General features: G+C 52.7%; 1 protein-coding gene across 1 annotated transcript in view; it reads right to left on the bottom strand.

Annotated features, from left to right (window-relative positions):
* The window catches only part of CDH23 (cadherin related 23), a 394,117-nt gene that overhangs the window by 211,927 nt on the left and 168,847 nt on the right, over positions 1–13,343 (bottom strand). The window contains exon 9 of the mRNA XM_059397665.1: positions 8,603–8,681. Coding sequence (XP_059253648.1) covers positions 8,603–8,681 — 79 coding nt within the window. The remainder of the gene's footprint in view (positions 1–8,602; positions 8,682–13,343) is intronic.

The following is a 13,343-nucleotide window of genomic DNA, read 5'->3' as shown; positions in this document are numbered from 1 at the left end:
TAGGAGACTCTACAGCTTCCTGAGCAAGGGACAGAGGCTCCCACCCATGAAGAGGGTGTGGGAAAGAGAGGTGGGAAGGGAGGGTGGCAGACCATGTGGCAGGGAAAGAACAAACGTTCTCCATGGGAAGGAAGCAAAGGCCAAGCTACCGCTGTTGACAAAGAGCGTATAGGGCGTCCTTAAAGGAGGGAGGAAGAACAAAGACTTCTCTGGCTTATCACAAAGCCAGGGCGCAGGACAGCGTTGGGAGCAGGAGCAGACTGGCTGGGAAGTCGCACAGCCCTGAAGAGAGGAGGGAGAAAGAAAGGGGGAGAATGAAGGGCCGGCTTTCCTGAGGTTCAGCGGGAGAAAAGCAGTGTTGGTGTGAGAGATCACCGTCATTTAGGTATGATGGGGAGAGAACTATAAATAATATGCCAATGTACTTGTTTCTTTTTTTAAGCACATATATACATATAAATATATGTATATATTACATATGATATTATATATAAAATATATACAATATATCATATATATCATATGTGTAATATATAACTATATATAAAAGAAAATATATATTTTTAAAATTTTTCTGAGTATATTTGTATAATTACATAAAAAACCTACCAGAGGCACCGTCCCTGGATATTTTCAAATGAAGAGAGCCACGGGCTGCAGGTGTAATAAACATTGAACACAATCGTTCCTGCTCTAGAGAGAACGCCAACAAACTGCCAGTGGCTTCTGGAAGGCTGGGTAAGGCTTGGCGGCCCGTCCAGACTAATGGGAAAGTGTGCTGGGATCACTTAGGGATGACCATTGCCTTGGTATGGGATTGGTAATTGGGGTACAAGTTCTGATTCATGTCTAAGGTAGGCATTGTGGGTGTAAACAGATCAACTTTCCTGATGAACATGCCCCTCTCTGCCTAGGCCACCACCAGGACCCCAGAAACCTAGACACAGGGGTTAGAAGCTGCTTTGTCTCCACCTTTTTGGTGTACTAGTTGTTTCCAGTATGTCACCAGAGCCTGCTGCCTTCCTTCCTGTACATCTCCACGACAACCACCCGTCCCAGTCAGGGTGACAGCCTATAAGCAGACCAACCTTGTCCTGGTGCTTCCTGATCCAATCATCTAGAACCCCATGAGATGAATTTTCTCACGATCCCCTGCTCACCGCCAGCCTTGCTCAAGAACCCTCTGATTTGGGCCGCTAGGCCCTCTCCCAGCTGGCCCTCTGTCTGTCTAGGATGTCCCTGTGGCCACCTCTTGGCTCCAGCTGGGTGGGCTGCTCCCCCTGTGCCCAGCAGAAGCTCTGAAGTTTCTGGCACGTCCAGGCCCCTGCTGTGCTACTCCAAGCCAGGGGAGGTGGCGTGTAATTCTGATATCTAAAACAAGCCTGATTTTCCCGAGTCTTCACTTCTCAGGGTGGGGGAGGGAAATGCCAAAAGGCTTAATCGTAAGGGCTTGGATGCATTTCTAAACGATGGTCTCCTGTGATAGCTACTCCCCACCAGGCCACGGCCAGGGGCCTGATCCGGTTACTGGATATGTGCAAGTCTGACTGTCTCTGATTATTCTCTACACACACACACACACACACACACGCGCGCGCACGCACATATACATGTGCACACTTGCACATGCATTCACACACATGCACCCTTCACTTCAAAGCCCTCAAAGGCATTTTCAAAGAATTGCCTCACTTGTTAATATTAAAGTAAAATCCATGCAAGACTGACAAATGACGGCTTTGTCCTTCACTAGCATAGCCGGGCAGGTCCCCAGGGTGTCCGCTGGGGAGGCCAGTGCCTTTCAGGCTGCGGTGAGGGGTTTTGGCCCTGACACTGATTGCCGATTCGTCTTTCTAGGCCAGCGTTTCTCAACCTTCCTGGTGTCGCCTCCACTACCAGCCATTCAAAACATGATTTCTGAACTTCTCCCCTGCCCCCAAGAAATTCCAACAGCACAGATGTATGTGCATGAATATATCTGGCTTTATAAACAGAGCAAACACTTTTCACCCCTCATGACAAATGTCCCCCTTCTTGAAGGTGCTCTCACCCCTGTTGACTACATAGGCGTTTCCTGACCAGGGCTCCTCCAAATGTGGTCCCCAGACCAGCAGCCTCATCTGGGCCCCACTCCTGGAGGTTCCAGTTCCGTAGGTTTAGCGTGGGATGCAAAATTAGGAGTTTCTAACAATTCGCATTACTAGATGTTGATCCTGACCCAGCTGGCCTGGAGACCACACTTTGAGAACCACTGTGGTCATGAAAAATGTATTCTGGAACCCGAGAGACTCGGGTTCAAATCCCTGCCCTTCTACTTAGTAGCTGTGACTCTTGGCCAGCCCATGTACTCACGGAGCCTTGCTTTACTGTGTGCAGAATGGAGTAATAGCGTCTCCCTCACAGACTACTGTGAGAGGAAAATGTGGCCAGCCAGTGCCCGGCACATGGCAGGCACACAATAAAGGGGCTTCCCCTCTCTTCCCCCTGGGGGGATGCAGAAGGCCCAGGCAGGCAGGGCTGTGATGGGGAAAGGGACGTGGGCTGCAAGGCATGGGTGGTGGGAAAGATGAGGCCCCTAGAGCCTGGACGGTGGAGTGCAGGCTGAGGGAGAGAGGATGTAGTGTAGGACGTGGTTGAAAATGCTAGAATGGGCTGTTGGCCACACCCTCACTCCTCAGGTGGTAAAGGTCCTTTTGGCAGGGGAAAGGAGTCCCTTCAGCATCACTCACAGGGCGGAGAGTTAAATGACAGAAACTCATTGGTCTAGCATCATTAAGACAGTTTTGTGGGCCCCCTTCCCCAGGACTGAGACAGTAGTTCACATGTGAGAACTCACATGCCTAATGGGTATCCAGGTGCCGCTGCTGCCCCCGGTTTCAGACCCGCATGCCAAGAACCACAGCTCCTCACCTCCTATAGATGGGCTCCTGACCTCAGGGGATGGAGAACCAGTGAAAAGTCTGGGTGCTTCCAGGAAGGTGAAGGCAGGACAAAGTCCTCAGTGCCCTAGGGGCTGACTGAGAAGCCTTTGACCTCAGCTCCTGGCCACCGTAGTAGCCCGACTTGCTGGCACATGAGAGTAGCCTCGGCTAGCGATGTGGGTTTTGGACAGCATGCCACATGCCTGTCTCTACCACATCCTGATGCTGACAAGGGGGTAGGGAAATGGCTAGTATCTACTGAGGGCTTATCATCAGTTACCTGTGGGGTGCTTGCCAAATGCCACTCACTTTAGAGAGCCGACTCACTTATTTTTATTTTCACAACTCTGTGAGAAAGATAGGACTGACCCTACTAAAGACTGGTTCTTCAAGACTTTTGGTCACCCACTCAAGAGCACTTAGGAAGATAGGGTTCCTCTATGGAACACACAGTGGTGGGGAGTTAAATTAAAAAGTTAAATTAAAAAGTCCCTGCTCAAGGGGGCTCTAAAGCAATCTCAGGCCATGGGCTGAACCTGTGCTACCTGTCCCAACAGCCACCTCCTGTCACCTTGATCTCCTCACCCTCCTTTGGCTTTGCTGTCATTGCTCTCCCCTAGGATGTCCAGTTGGGGCCCTGCGTTCCTCAGTGCTGAATTACTGCAGTTCCACAAACACACATTCTCTTCTGCTCTGGGACCCTGGCACATGCTGTTCCCTCTGCCTGCAACACCCTCACTCCACAGTTTCTGGCTAGTTCCTGCTCATCAGTCAGAGGGCGGCCGTAGGTGATCTCTTCTCAGTGAGTGTCCTCATCCCATGACGAGGAGGGGGGTGCCCCCCATGGATTCTTTCTCACTTCTTATTACAGATGTTTTAAAACATGCACAGAAGAAGTGAGAACAGTCTAATGGGCCCCCCAGGGAGCCATGACTCCATGTCCACACAGCCAATGTATCTCAGTTGGCCTCCCCACCTACACTACAGGTTCCTGAGGCCAAGATGACACCTCTGAGGGCAGCTCTTGGCCTAGAGAAGACCCTCCATCCACTGTGGGTGGATGACAATAGGTCATGTTTATTGAGCACCTACTGTAAAATCAGGTCTTAGTTCACTGTATGCACATAGCTTCCCTGTGAGGCCCAGGCTACACTTCCCTCCATTTCACAGATTGGAAAACTAACAGCTCGAAAGTTACACAGTTGGTCCGTGGTAGCAAGCTGGTGAGGTGCTTTAACTCTGGAACAGAGTTGCCCACAGAAATATGATGTGAGCCACATGTGGTCTTTTAAATTCTGTAGGAGCCACATTAAGAAAATAGATGAAATTAATTTTAATAATATGTTGTATTTAACTCAGTGTGTTTAAAATACCACTTTAACATGTCATCAGTATAAGACGTTATTAATGAGATGCTTTATAATCTGTTTTGCATACTAAGTCTTCAAAATCCTGTGGGCAATCTTAGAGACTAGCCCCATGTCAAGTCTCAGTAGTCACAGGCAACTACACTGGCCAGCGGAGCTACGCGTCAGCACCCTGGACAGCGGCCCCAGAGCCCGCACTCTCCCACTCTGCTTAAATGGATAAAGAAGGAAATGAATGAGTAGAAGTCCCCAGAACCCTTGGGCCTGATCTTTCCTTGACAATTAATAATACTTAATACTTTATGGCCCTTTAGAATCTCTCTGGCACCATTTCATCCGACATAGAGATTATTAATCCTGTACCATGAATGAGGATTATGGGGTAAAGAGGGGTCAAATGCCTTTCTTTGACACATTGCTACAGGTGGCGGAGCTGGGCCTTGAACCCACAACTTCGGACTCCAAGTTCAGTGCTCTATGTGGGGTGGGGCACAGCTGCCCCTTGAAGGAGGACTGTCTCCATGTGGCAAAGGAAGGTGCCTGTCCAGACCCCAGGCTGGGCTGGCCCTTGGGGGTGGGAGCCCCATATTGTTCAGGTGTGGAGGGAGTGATGCCCTTGGTGGGTGGCAGGGCAGGCAAAGGCTGAGGAAGCAGATGGAGCCTGTGCCAGGTCCTCTGTGGGAAAGAACCTTGTCATTCTTCAGTTTCAGTTTGGCCACAAGAGGCTGAGAACAAATTGATGGCAATGGAGCCATAACTTACCTCTGAAGGCCTCTTTGTTCTTGGCAAAACAGAGGGGTCATTAGTAATGGTGGAAGTGCTGGTGTGCAGACATAAATCCCCCCAGCTGCAGGGCTGATAAACAGCCCGGAGGGGATGGGGACCTCCTGGAGCCAAGCAGGTTAACCACGTGCCATGGGTTACCCATGGGTTCAGACTTGCGTCCACCCACCTGGAGACAGAGCTGTCCCTCCCTCAGCTCTGGAGGTGCCCAGAGACTCAGTCACCCACAGTGGCCATTAGGACCCACACCTGGCTCCAGGAGCCCCTGAGACACGCATTCTTTCTTTCAAATGAAAATGGTTCTCTAGCATCCAGGGCAGGAGCACGCTCCCATAGGGTACTCAGAGCCAGTTTGGGCCAGTCAGCATGAAGGTGCCCTTGTGGGCATTCCTTCTTCCTGCTTCAAGCCAAAGAGACAGTGGCCGAGCCTCCCAGAAAAGGGCTGAGACTTAACAGCTCTGGAAAGGCTGGTGTGTGAGGCCAGATCCTTGGCAGATGAAATGCTTTGCTGCAGTGTCTACCAGTCGAGAGAAGTAGAGATGAGGCCATATCCTACTTTTCTGTCTACCAGCTCCTCTGGGGACTTCGGTCTCCTGCCTGTCTGCCTGATTTAGGCTCACACTGAGGCTGGACTGCAGGGAGACCTTGCCAGTGCAGGGCGAGGGAGAAGGGCAGGCAGGAACAGGTACCTAGGTGAGCCAGGTACTCAGGATGGGGAAGGAGGAAAAAAGGAAGGACTGCCTTTTCCTCAAACTGCCTAAAAAGAATTTGAGTGGGGTTGTGGGTTGTGTGGTGACAAACACATGAGAGAGCTAAAGAACCATCAAGTTTACACTACCAACGAGATCTAAGTGCTATCTTAGCAAGGACTGCAAGTATTTGCCGCAGATACTGCCTACCCTTCCTATTTCTGCACCCATAGCAGACTCTACCAATTGAATACTGCACTAACCTGTCTGGCTTCATGGTCTTCTTCAGGCAGCCATTACCAATGGATCACAGTTGGCATATGAGAGGAAACCCATTTATCATCCTTTCTAAAAGCCCTCAAAGTACATTTTTGCTGGCAGTGGGATTCGTAAAAAAGCTAGGCTAAATTCTGCAAGCCTTCTGGAAGTTTCTGCCTCCTGCCCCCACCTTCATGCACATCGCCTACCTATAGTTTCACATCCTGGGTCTCCCTTCTCATCCTCCTATTCACACTTGGGGGTCTGGCCAGGTAGAGTATGCCCCTGGAAGTCCCATAGTATGCTGCCATAGGCAGATGTCCCCAGACTCCAGGTTTCAGAGCCCAGCCCAGGCACTAAAGGCTCAGCAGCTCTGACTTCCCACCTCCTGCACCCAGGGGAAGGGCGAGGCGGGAGAGCTGGCTAGGGCCATCTTTGAGGGCTGGAAAGGGCCTGGGTTTCTGAGGCTGGTGGCCTGGCACCCAGCAGGAACGAATGGACAAATGCTCTGGAGGATGGCCTCTCAGTGTCACGCAGGAATTTCCAGTCTGGCCATGACCAAAGGCTACCTCCTGTCTCCTTGCTCCCCACCTTCATCCAGGCTGGGGTATGTCTGGAAGCAGCCCACAGGCAAGGAGATGAGAATACAATCCTCCACCCAGCCAGGTGTCCCCTTGCGCTGCTGCCTTATCCTGGCACCTCAAATCTATCACACTTGGGGCTCACTGGGGTTCCCTTAGGTCGCCAGTGCAAGCCCCTTCTCCCTGGGAGGCACTTGCTTTGTTTCCCAAATTGAAAAAGTCATGAAGGTAAAGTAAGCGAGCACCAACATGGGCCTCCCTCCCTCTCTGCTCAGCAGGAGAGGGCTCCCTAATTTCCAGGGAACTTGCCTTCCTGCAGAATGGCTTCCTCCCTTTCCAGGACTAGCTTCCTCACACCCTGGCCTTAGGACCATCTGCATCTGGGGTGCAGTAAGAAAGGACTATTGTGGGGTCCCACCCCAGTTTCACAGAATGAGAATCTCTGGAGGGGGCCCAAGGACTCTGCATTCATTGTAGGAGCTCCAGCTGATTCTTGGGCATACTGGAATTTGAAAACCCAAGACGCTAGAATCACACTCTTCTCTTCCCTTCCTTCATTCCTCAAAGTACATATTGGGGTTTCCTCCACCAAACCCTGTGCTGGGCACCAGAATGGGGGAGGAATGGGGTGAGGAAGGAGAGGCCTGAACCCATGCGACTGCTGCTGACCACGTGAACTGGATTGGTATTTGTTTTGGGGCCTGGGGTACCCTGGGCTTACAGACACCACAGTAGTCACGCCGGCAACAGCAGGTCACAGGGAGCCCACAATATCCCCGATTTCCTGCATCCCCAAGGTGGTGGAGGGTTTTCCTCCCACCAGCTAACTCCCAGCTTCCAAGGCTTACTGTTAGCCACCAGCAATTACAATAATAACAACAACTAACACGTATAAAGGAACTTACATCCATGAATTGGGTTCTTTACATATATTAAGTCTTCTGACCCTGAATCGCCCGAGATCGTACTCTCATTGCTCCCATTTCACAGATGAAAAACCAAGGCACAGAGACCCCCCCAAGGCAACAGGCTCATGAGACTCTGTCCTCTATGTTCTTGATCACCACACCTTGGTGTCTTTTGCACGTTAGGGAAAAAAATGTCCCTCAAATGCCACTCCCTGTTGTAGGGGAGTGGTCGGGAGAGGCGACAGGGTAGACAGCAGCCTGGTGGCCTGCCATCTTCCTGGCCACCAGTCTGGCCTACCCATAGGCGGAAGGCTAACCCTTCCCCAACTAGGGGGCAGGGCGGGAGGCCACTGGTGGGGTGGGGTGGGGTGGGAGCACAGGAACCAAGCCAGAGTGTGTGGGTAAGTGAGCATTCCCTCACAGGCCTCTCACCGACTCCCCCTCTCCAAAGCCACCCAGGCCTGGGACAGCCAAACAGAGCTGCTTGGTCCACCTTTAGATAGGGACATGGGGTCAGGATTCCCATCACCCGGAACCTTCTCTGCAGGCAGTCACTGTTCTGCTTCACCAAGAGATGGGGCAGGAGAGGAGGGGGCTCTGTGCCCCCGCTTCAATACTCCTGATGAGACAAGAACTCTTAATGGTCCAAAATGTGAAAAGAGCATGGGATGAAAGTACAGGCCCATTCCTCCTAAAATGATGCACAAACTGCCCCCTTTTTATCAAGTCAGAAAAGCAAAACAAACACCCAGAGCACTGAAGGAGGCAGATGAGGGTTCTCAGTGACCCTGGCTCAGAAGCCCAAAGCACTCGGATGCTTCGGATCTTGAACAGCAGTCACGGCTCCTGTCCCCCAACACCATCCAAGAGGCCTCCGACATGTGAACCTCAGTCCCCAGCTCCTCTTCTTCTCCCTGGTGCCTCCCTCCTTCATCCATTCAGTCCCCTTCCCAGGCCCTCTGCCCAGGGTTGTCCCTGGGGGCAGGTCCCCTCACATTACTGTCCATACACCCAGACCTCTGCTCAGCCTTACAGAGCCTGACACTCCTATGGGTTGGGGAGGAGGGTAGGGGGAACAGGGCACCGAGGCCTTACCTGAGACGATGGTGTAGCCAATCCCCCGGGGACGTCCTTTATCCTGGTCGATGGCAGTGATAACGCGTACAGTTGTGCCCTGGGTAGGAGAGAGGAGGGACCTGATTTGGCTGCTCAGCCCGTAGGTGGCCATCCTTCTTTATGTCTGTCTTGGTACCTACAGCTTCCGTCCCCTGCCACAAGGCCAGCCTAGGAAGTAGCTACTGAGGGCTTGGGTCTCAGCTGTCCACATCAACCTGGGGACCTAGCAGGGAGGCCTCAGCAAATACCTTGGAGTCCCTTGGAGAGGCCCAATCTTGCTGATGCTCTCATTCCCTCTCACCCTTCCCATCTCCCCTCATCTGGTGTAACTACTCAGGAAAGAGGAAAAACAAGCTGGGGGATAAGAGGTATGGTCTCTATCTCAACAACCCATTAAATTGTTGTGTGACCTCAGGAAGGTTGCTCTACCTCTCTGGTCTCAGTTTGCCCTACCTTAATATGAATAAGAGCAAAACCCCTGGGACCTTGCTTTTACTAGGGCTTGAGTAAAGGAGATCATCATGGATCAATCACTCTACTAAGGAATGTATCATAAATCCCGAAAGTGAGTACCCCCAGGGATGACCTCCAAGGCCATCACAACCCTATAAGTCATGCCCTAGCCAGTATGGCAACCAGCAGCTCTTGCCTCACACGGCTCTGTCCCACACCCTGTTCCTCCTCTCTGCAGCACTGAGGGAGAAGGGGCCAGGATGTGGGACTGCCAGGATGGGGAGTCAGGAGTCCCTGCTCTTAGGGTGCACACAGCCTGTGTGTGGGGGGGGGTCAAGGACAGATTCACAGACACTGCTAAACACATTGAAGGGAGCTCAGATGTGGAAATGTACCGCAAAGTGCAGAAGTCCACCTGGAGGACCTGGCAAAGGGTTGTCTGGACAGCAACAGTGAGGACGGGTCATGAAGAAGGAGTGGGAGTTTGACAGCGAGAGGGAATGATAAGGAAGGCAAAAGATACAGCCTAGGTGGGGACTTGGAGGCCGAGGACTCTCCAGGAAGGGATCCTGGCATGAATGGGCACATCCAAATACCAGCTGATGGACTGGTTGGTTGACTGAATAAGTGGATGCATGAAAGAGGATTCACCACCACTGCCACCACCTGCTGGGTCGCCCCTTGCCCAACGTGACCTTCACCTTACTCTCCAGCCCTGTCATACCAATGTCCAGCCAGCCAAGCCTGTTCACCTGCCTGCCCGAAGTTCTGGCCTGGGCTGCAGTTTCCCCTGGTTGATAATCAGCAGGACAGCCCAGTCCCGGCCCTCTGGGGAAATATAACCCTGGCATTCACATGTCTAATGACAATCTCTTGCGGCCTTGATTTGCTGTCCATCAGCTAGAGGGTGAGGTCTGCAGGTGCACCGTCCACCCCTACGTGTGCACCTCCTCCTGAGGACAGAGTCTTGTTCCCTCCCATCAGTAGGTGGGGCTCTGGGGGTGAGACACACAAAGGGCATCCCCCACCGGACCCTCGGAGCAGGGCCACCCCTGTGCACCTGTCGCTCCATCCTTTCCCAGGCTCAAGTGTAGAGCAATCTGGAACACCTCTAGCTCAGGCTGAGGGAAGGTGAGAATGTTCCAGGAGAAACAGTTCCTGCAGAAACATGGACACAGCCCTGAGGCCAGGGCCATGCAGAAGACAGGTCTGGCTTCCTCCCTGGGGGCCCCTACCCCCGGGGGAGACAGAAGCTCTGTCTACAGCCCTTGGGGGAATAGACTGTTAGGAAATCCAAGAAAGACACCATTAAATGAGCCCTCCCCAACCGGGTTTTGAAGGCCTGAACTGTGCCAGAGACCAGGTGGTACCAGCTTTGAGGTCCCTGTTCTTTCCCAAGCACCCACTCTGTGCCCAGTGCTGCTACAAATGCCTTCTATGTACTAACTCATTCTACCCTCACAGCTACCCCAGAATCCCCATCTTCTAGATGAGGAAGCTGAGGAATTTGAGTTACGTGGCTTGTCAAGGTCTCATGGCAAAGAAGGAATGGTGAAGCCAGGGTTCAAAGTCAGGTACTTTGGGTCCAAACTACTCTGGTCTGCCAGGCGATGCTGTCTCCCTCCCAGATTCTGTTATAATAATAGTAACTGCCATTTGTGAACATGCTTGCTAGGTGGCAGGCACTAATCTAAGCACTTTTCAAGCATTAGCTCATGTCACATTTGGGACAACTTACATCTCCCACCATTCCCTTGGGCTTCTGTGTAGTAACGGCTCCTCCAAGTAGTAAAGTGATTTAGAACAAAACAGAACAAGAGCACAGAAACCCTGTTAACCTTTGTTTTTCTGGGCTTTCAGATCTGATGACAGATCCTTCCCCTGCTCGTGGCCCCAGACCCAGGCATCTGTGGAGGGTCATTGCAGGGTCCGCACTAACAGCTTCCCTCAACGTCACCCCACAGAGGGCTTTTTGGGGGGTCTGCCCCTCCAGGGGACACTCCTCATGTAGGAGAGGCCTCGGTTTTTCCCCAGGAGGAGGTCCCAACAGTGTGGGACTCTGGTGTGAGGCTCAGGGGTTAGGACAGGCTTTCTGGACACGGGGACAACCCTCTCTTTTAGAGCCCACCTGGCCTGGGCCCTGGAAGTGTCCCATTTTGAGGGTCCACAGGCAGCCTCTGGTCTCCTGAGAGCAGGGACAAGCGTGCCAGGTTAACCGGGTCCAGAGCCTACAGAGCACCTTTCCAGAAAGTCACTAAGTGGTAAACCTCCCAGAGCAGCTGCATGGACCCAGGCATGCAACCCAGGAGTGGCTGGGCTGAGCTGGGCCTACAGACAAGGACAAGTACAAGGACAAAGACAGGTACAATGCAGGAGGTCTGGAAGGGGGGGCGGTGGTTACCTTTGGAAAGATGGGAACTGGTGGCCAAAACACCCTCAGGCCTCAGAGCCCCAGGGGCATCTTGCTGTGGGCACCCCCACCTTGGGCTGCCTGGAGGCTCGTGGGCAGGTGGGGCTCGGAGGGGGCCAGCGGGCAATGGAGGACCAGAGGACAGGGAGGCTGGCTCTCCCCAGGAAGGGCCCCACCTAAGCTTCTGGGAACTGAGAACCACTAGGCCCCTGACAAAGTTTGGGGCTTCATCTCTTTTTGGGTAAATAAATCCATTTTTAATAAAACCCTGAGCTTTTAATACAAGTGCAGCCACAAAGACTGGAAATGTTATAAGAAGGAATTAGCAGGGAGGAATGGGGGCTCTTGGGATCCCATGGCTCTTGTTTCAGAGTCTTAGTAATTATATTTTCAATATACTGAAACTTATTTCCAAAGACAAGGGGCTGGAGAAGTGTGGCCCCTGCCTGGCCCAGAGCCCGGCCCCTTACTGATGACTCTCCAGACAGGGCGGGGGTTGGGGTACGCACTGGCATGTGGCTGGGAGAGCAAGTGGGCAGGCCCAGGAGGCTCAGAGAAGGGTCTACCCTGCCACCGGGCTCCTCCTGTCCCAGGAACCCACGTTGTAAGGAAAGGAGGCACCCCTCCGAGAGGCTAAAGGCGCACAGGACCCCAGGGTCCCGTCTCCTTGTGGTGGGAATAGCAGTATGGTGAGGGGGTTGGGGGTTTGACTCCATTGCCAGACCGTCTGGGCTCAAAACCTTTGAACGAGTAACTCACGGCTTTGTTTTCCCCATCTATAAAATGGGTGTAACAGTCCCCACTCCTCAGGGCCACACCCTGTGCACAGCAAATGCGAGAAAAGTCACTGTCATTGTATATTGGGACCGCTGTGAGCGTCTGATGAAGGCTTTCCTGGACAATGCCCGTGGGCGCTGTGCCCCACAATTTCAGCTCATTTGGACTCCGAGCACCTCGGATTCATAATCCGTACCCTGGAGCTAAGGTGTCTTGTGGGTAATTACAGAGAGAGAACAGCTAACAGCCTGGGGAGAGCGAGCACTGGTTAAGCACCTACTGTGTGCCAAGCACTGTGCTGGGCACCTAGCTTAGGTCCTCACAAGCCCCAACATGGGGCAGTGTGGGAGGAAACAGGCTCAGAGGGTTCTAGAACCCGCTTCAAGCTGTAAGGTGTGGTAAGTGGGTGGGGCGAGGGGGACTGGGGGGAATGGGAATGGAGGTCGGTGTTGGGGTGGGTCTGGGGGATTCCACTGCTCTGCCCAGGAGGTATGTCAAAGACAAGGGTGAGTGAGGGGTGTGAGGTGGCTCCAGCCTCTGAGGTTGGGTGCTGGTGGGGAAGTCCAGTCGAAGGAGTTTGTGTCTCCCCTCTGAGGCCGGCCTTTTCCAGAGCGGGGTCGGGGTGGGGCGGGCAGGGGTGAAGCCCAGGACGGGAGCTGGAGCTATAATCCACCGGGTCCTGGGCCTCAGGGATCCCAGCCCACCACTCTCTCTGGGACCGCCTTCCCCATTTCCATGACAGGATTAAGGACTTGAAAGGTGGACAGCAGTTGGCTTCGGGAGTGGGAGGCGCCTGTGGGGGGAGGGGACAAGAGCTGCCACAGCAGATTCTGAGGCAGAAAATCCTATTTCTCAGTCCTTAATTCCAGTCAATTCCAGTCAAAGGGCTGATAGGCATCAGCTGGCAGTAATTTGTGCAGTTTATCCGCTCTTTTCACCTTCTATCGGTCCTTCACTGACGGGCAGGCCGACATGCCGCTGCTCGAGTGAGGAAATTAAAATTTGATGCAATAATCCCAAATAAGAAGGATTTTATTAGGTAATATATACACTTTAGATGAGGCCTGCGGACCTGATACA

This window comes from Mustela nigripes, chromosome 4 (genome assembly GCF_022355385.1).
Source record: "Mustela nigripes isolate SB6536 chromosome 4, MUSNIG.SB6536, whole genome shotgun sequence".
NCBI classification, from domain to species: Eukaryota; Metazoa; Chordata; class Mammalia; order Carnivora; family Mustelidae; genus Mustela; species Mustela nigripes.
This window is presented reverse-complemented; position numbering and strand designations above follow the sequence as displayed.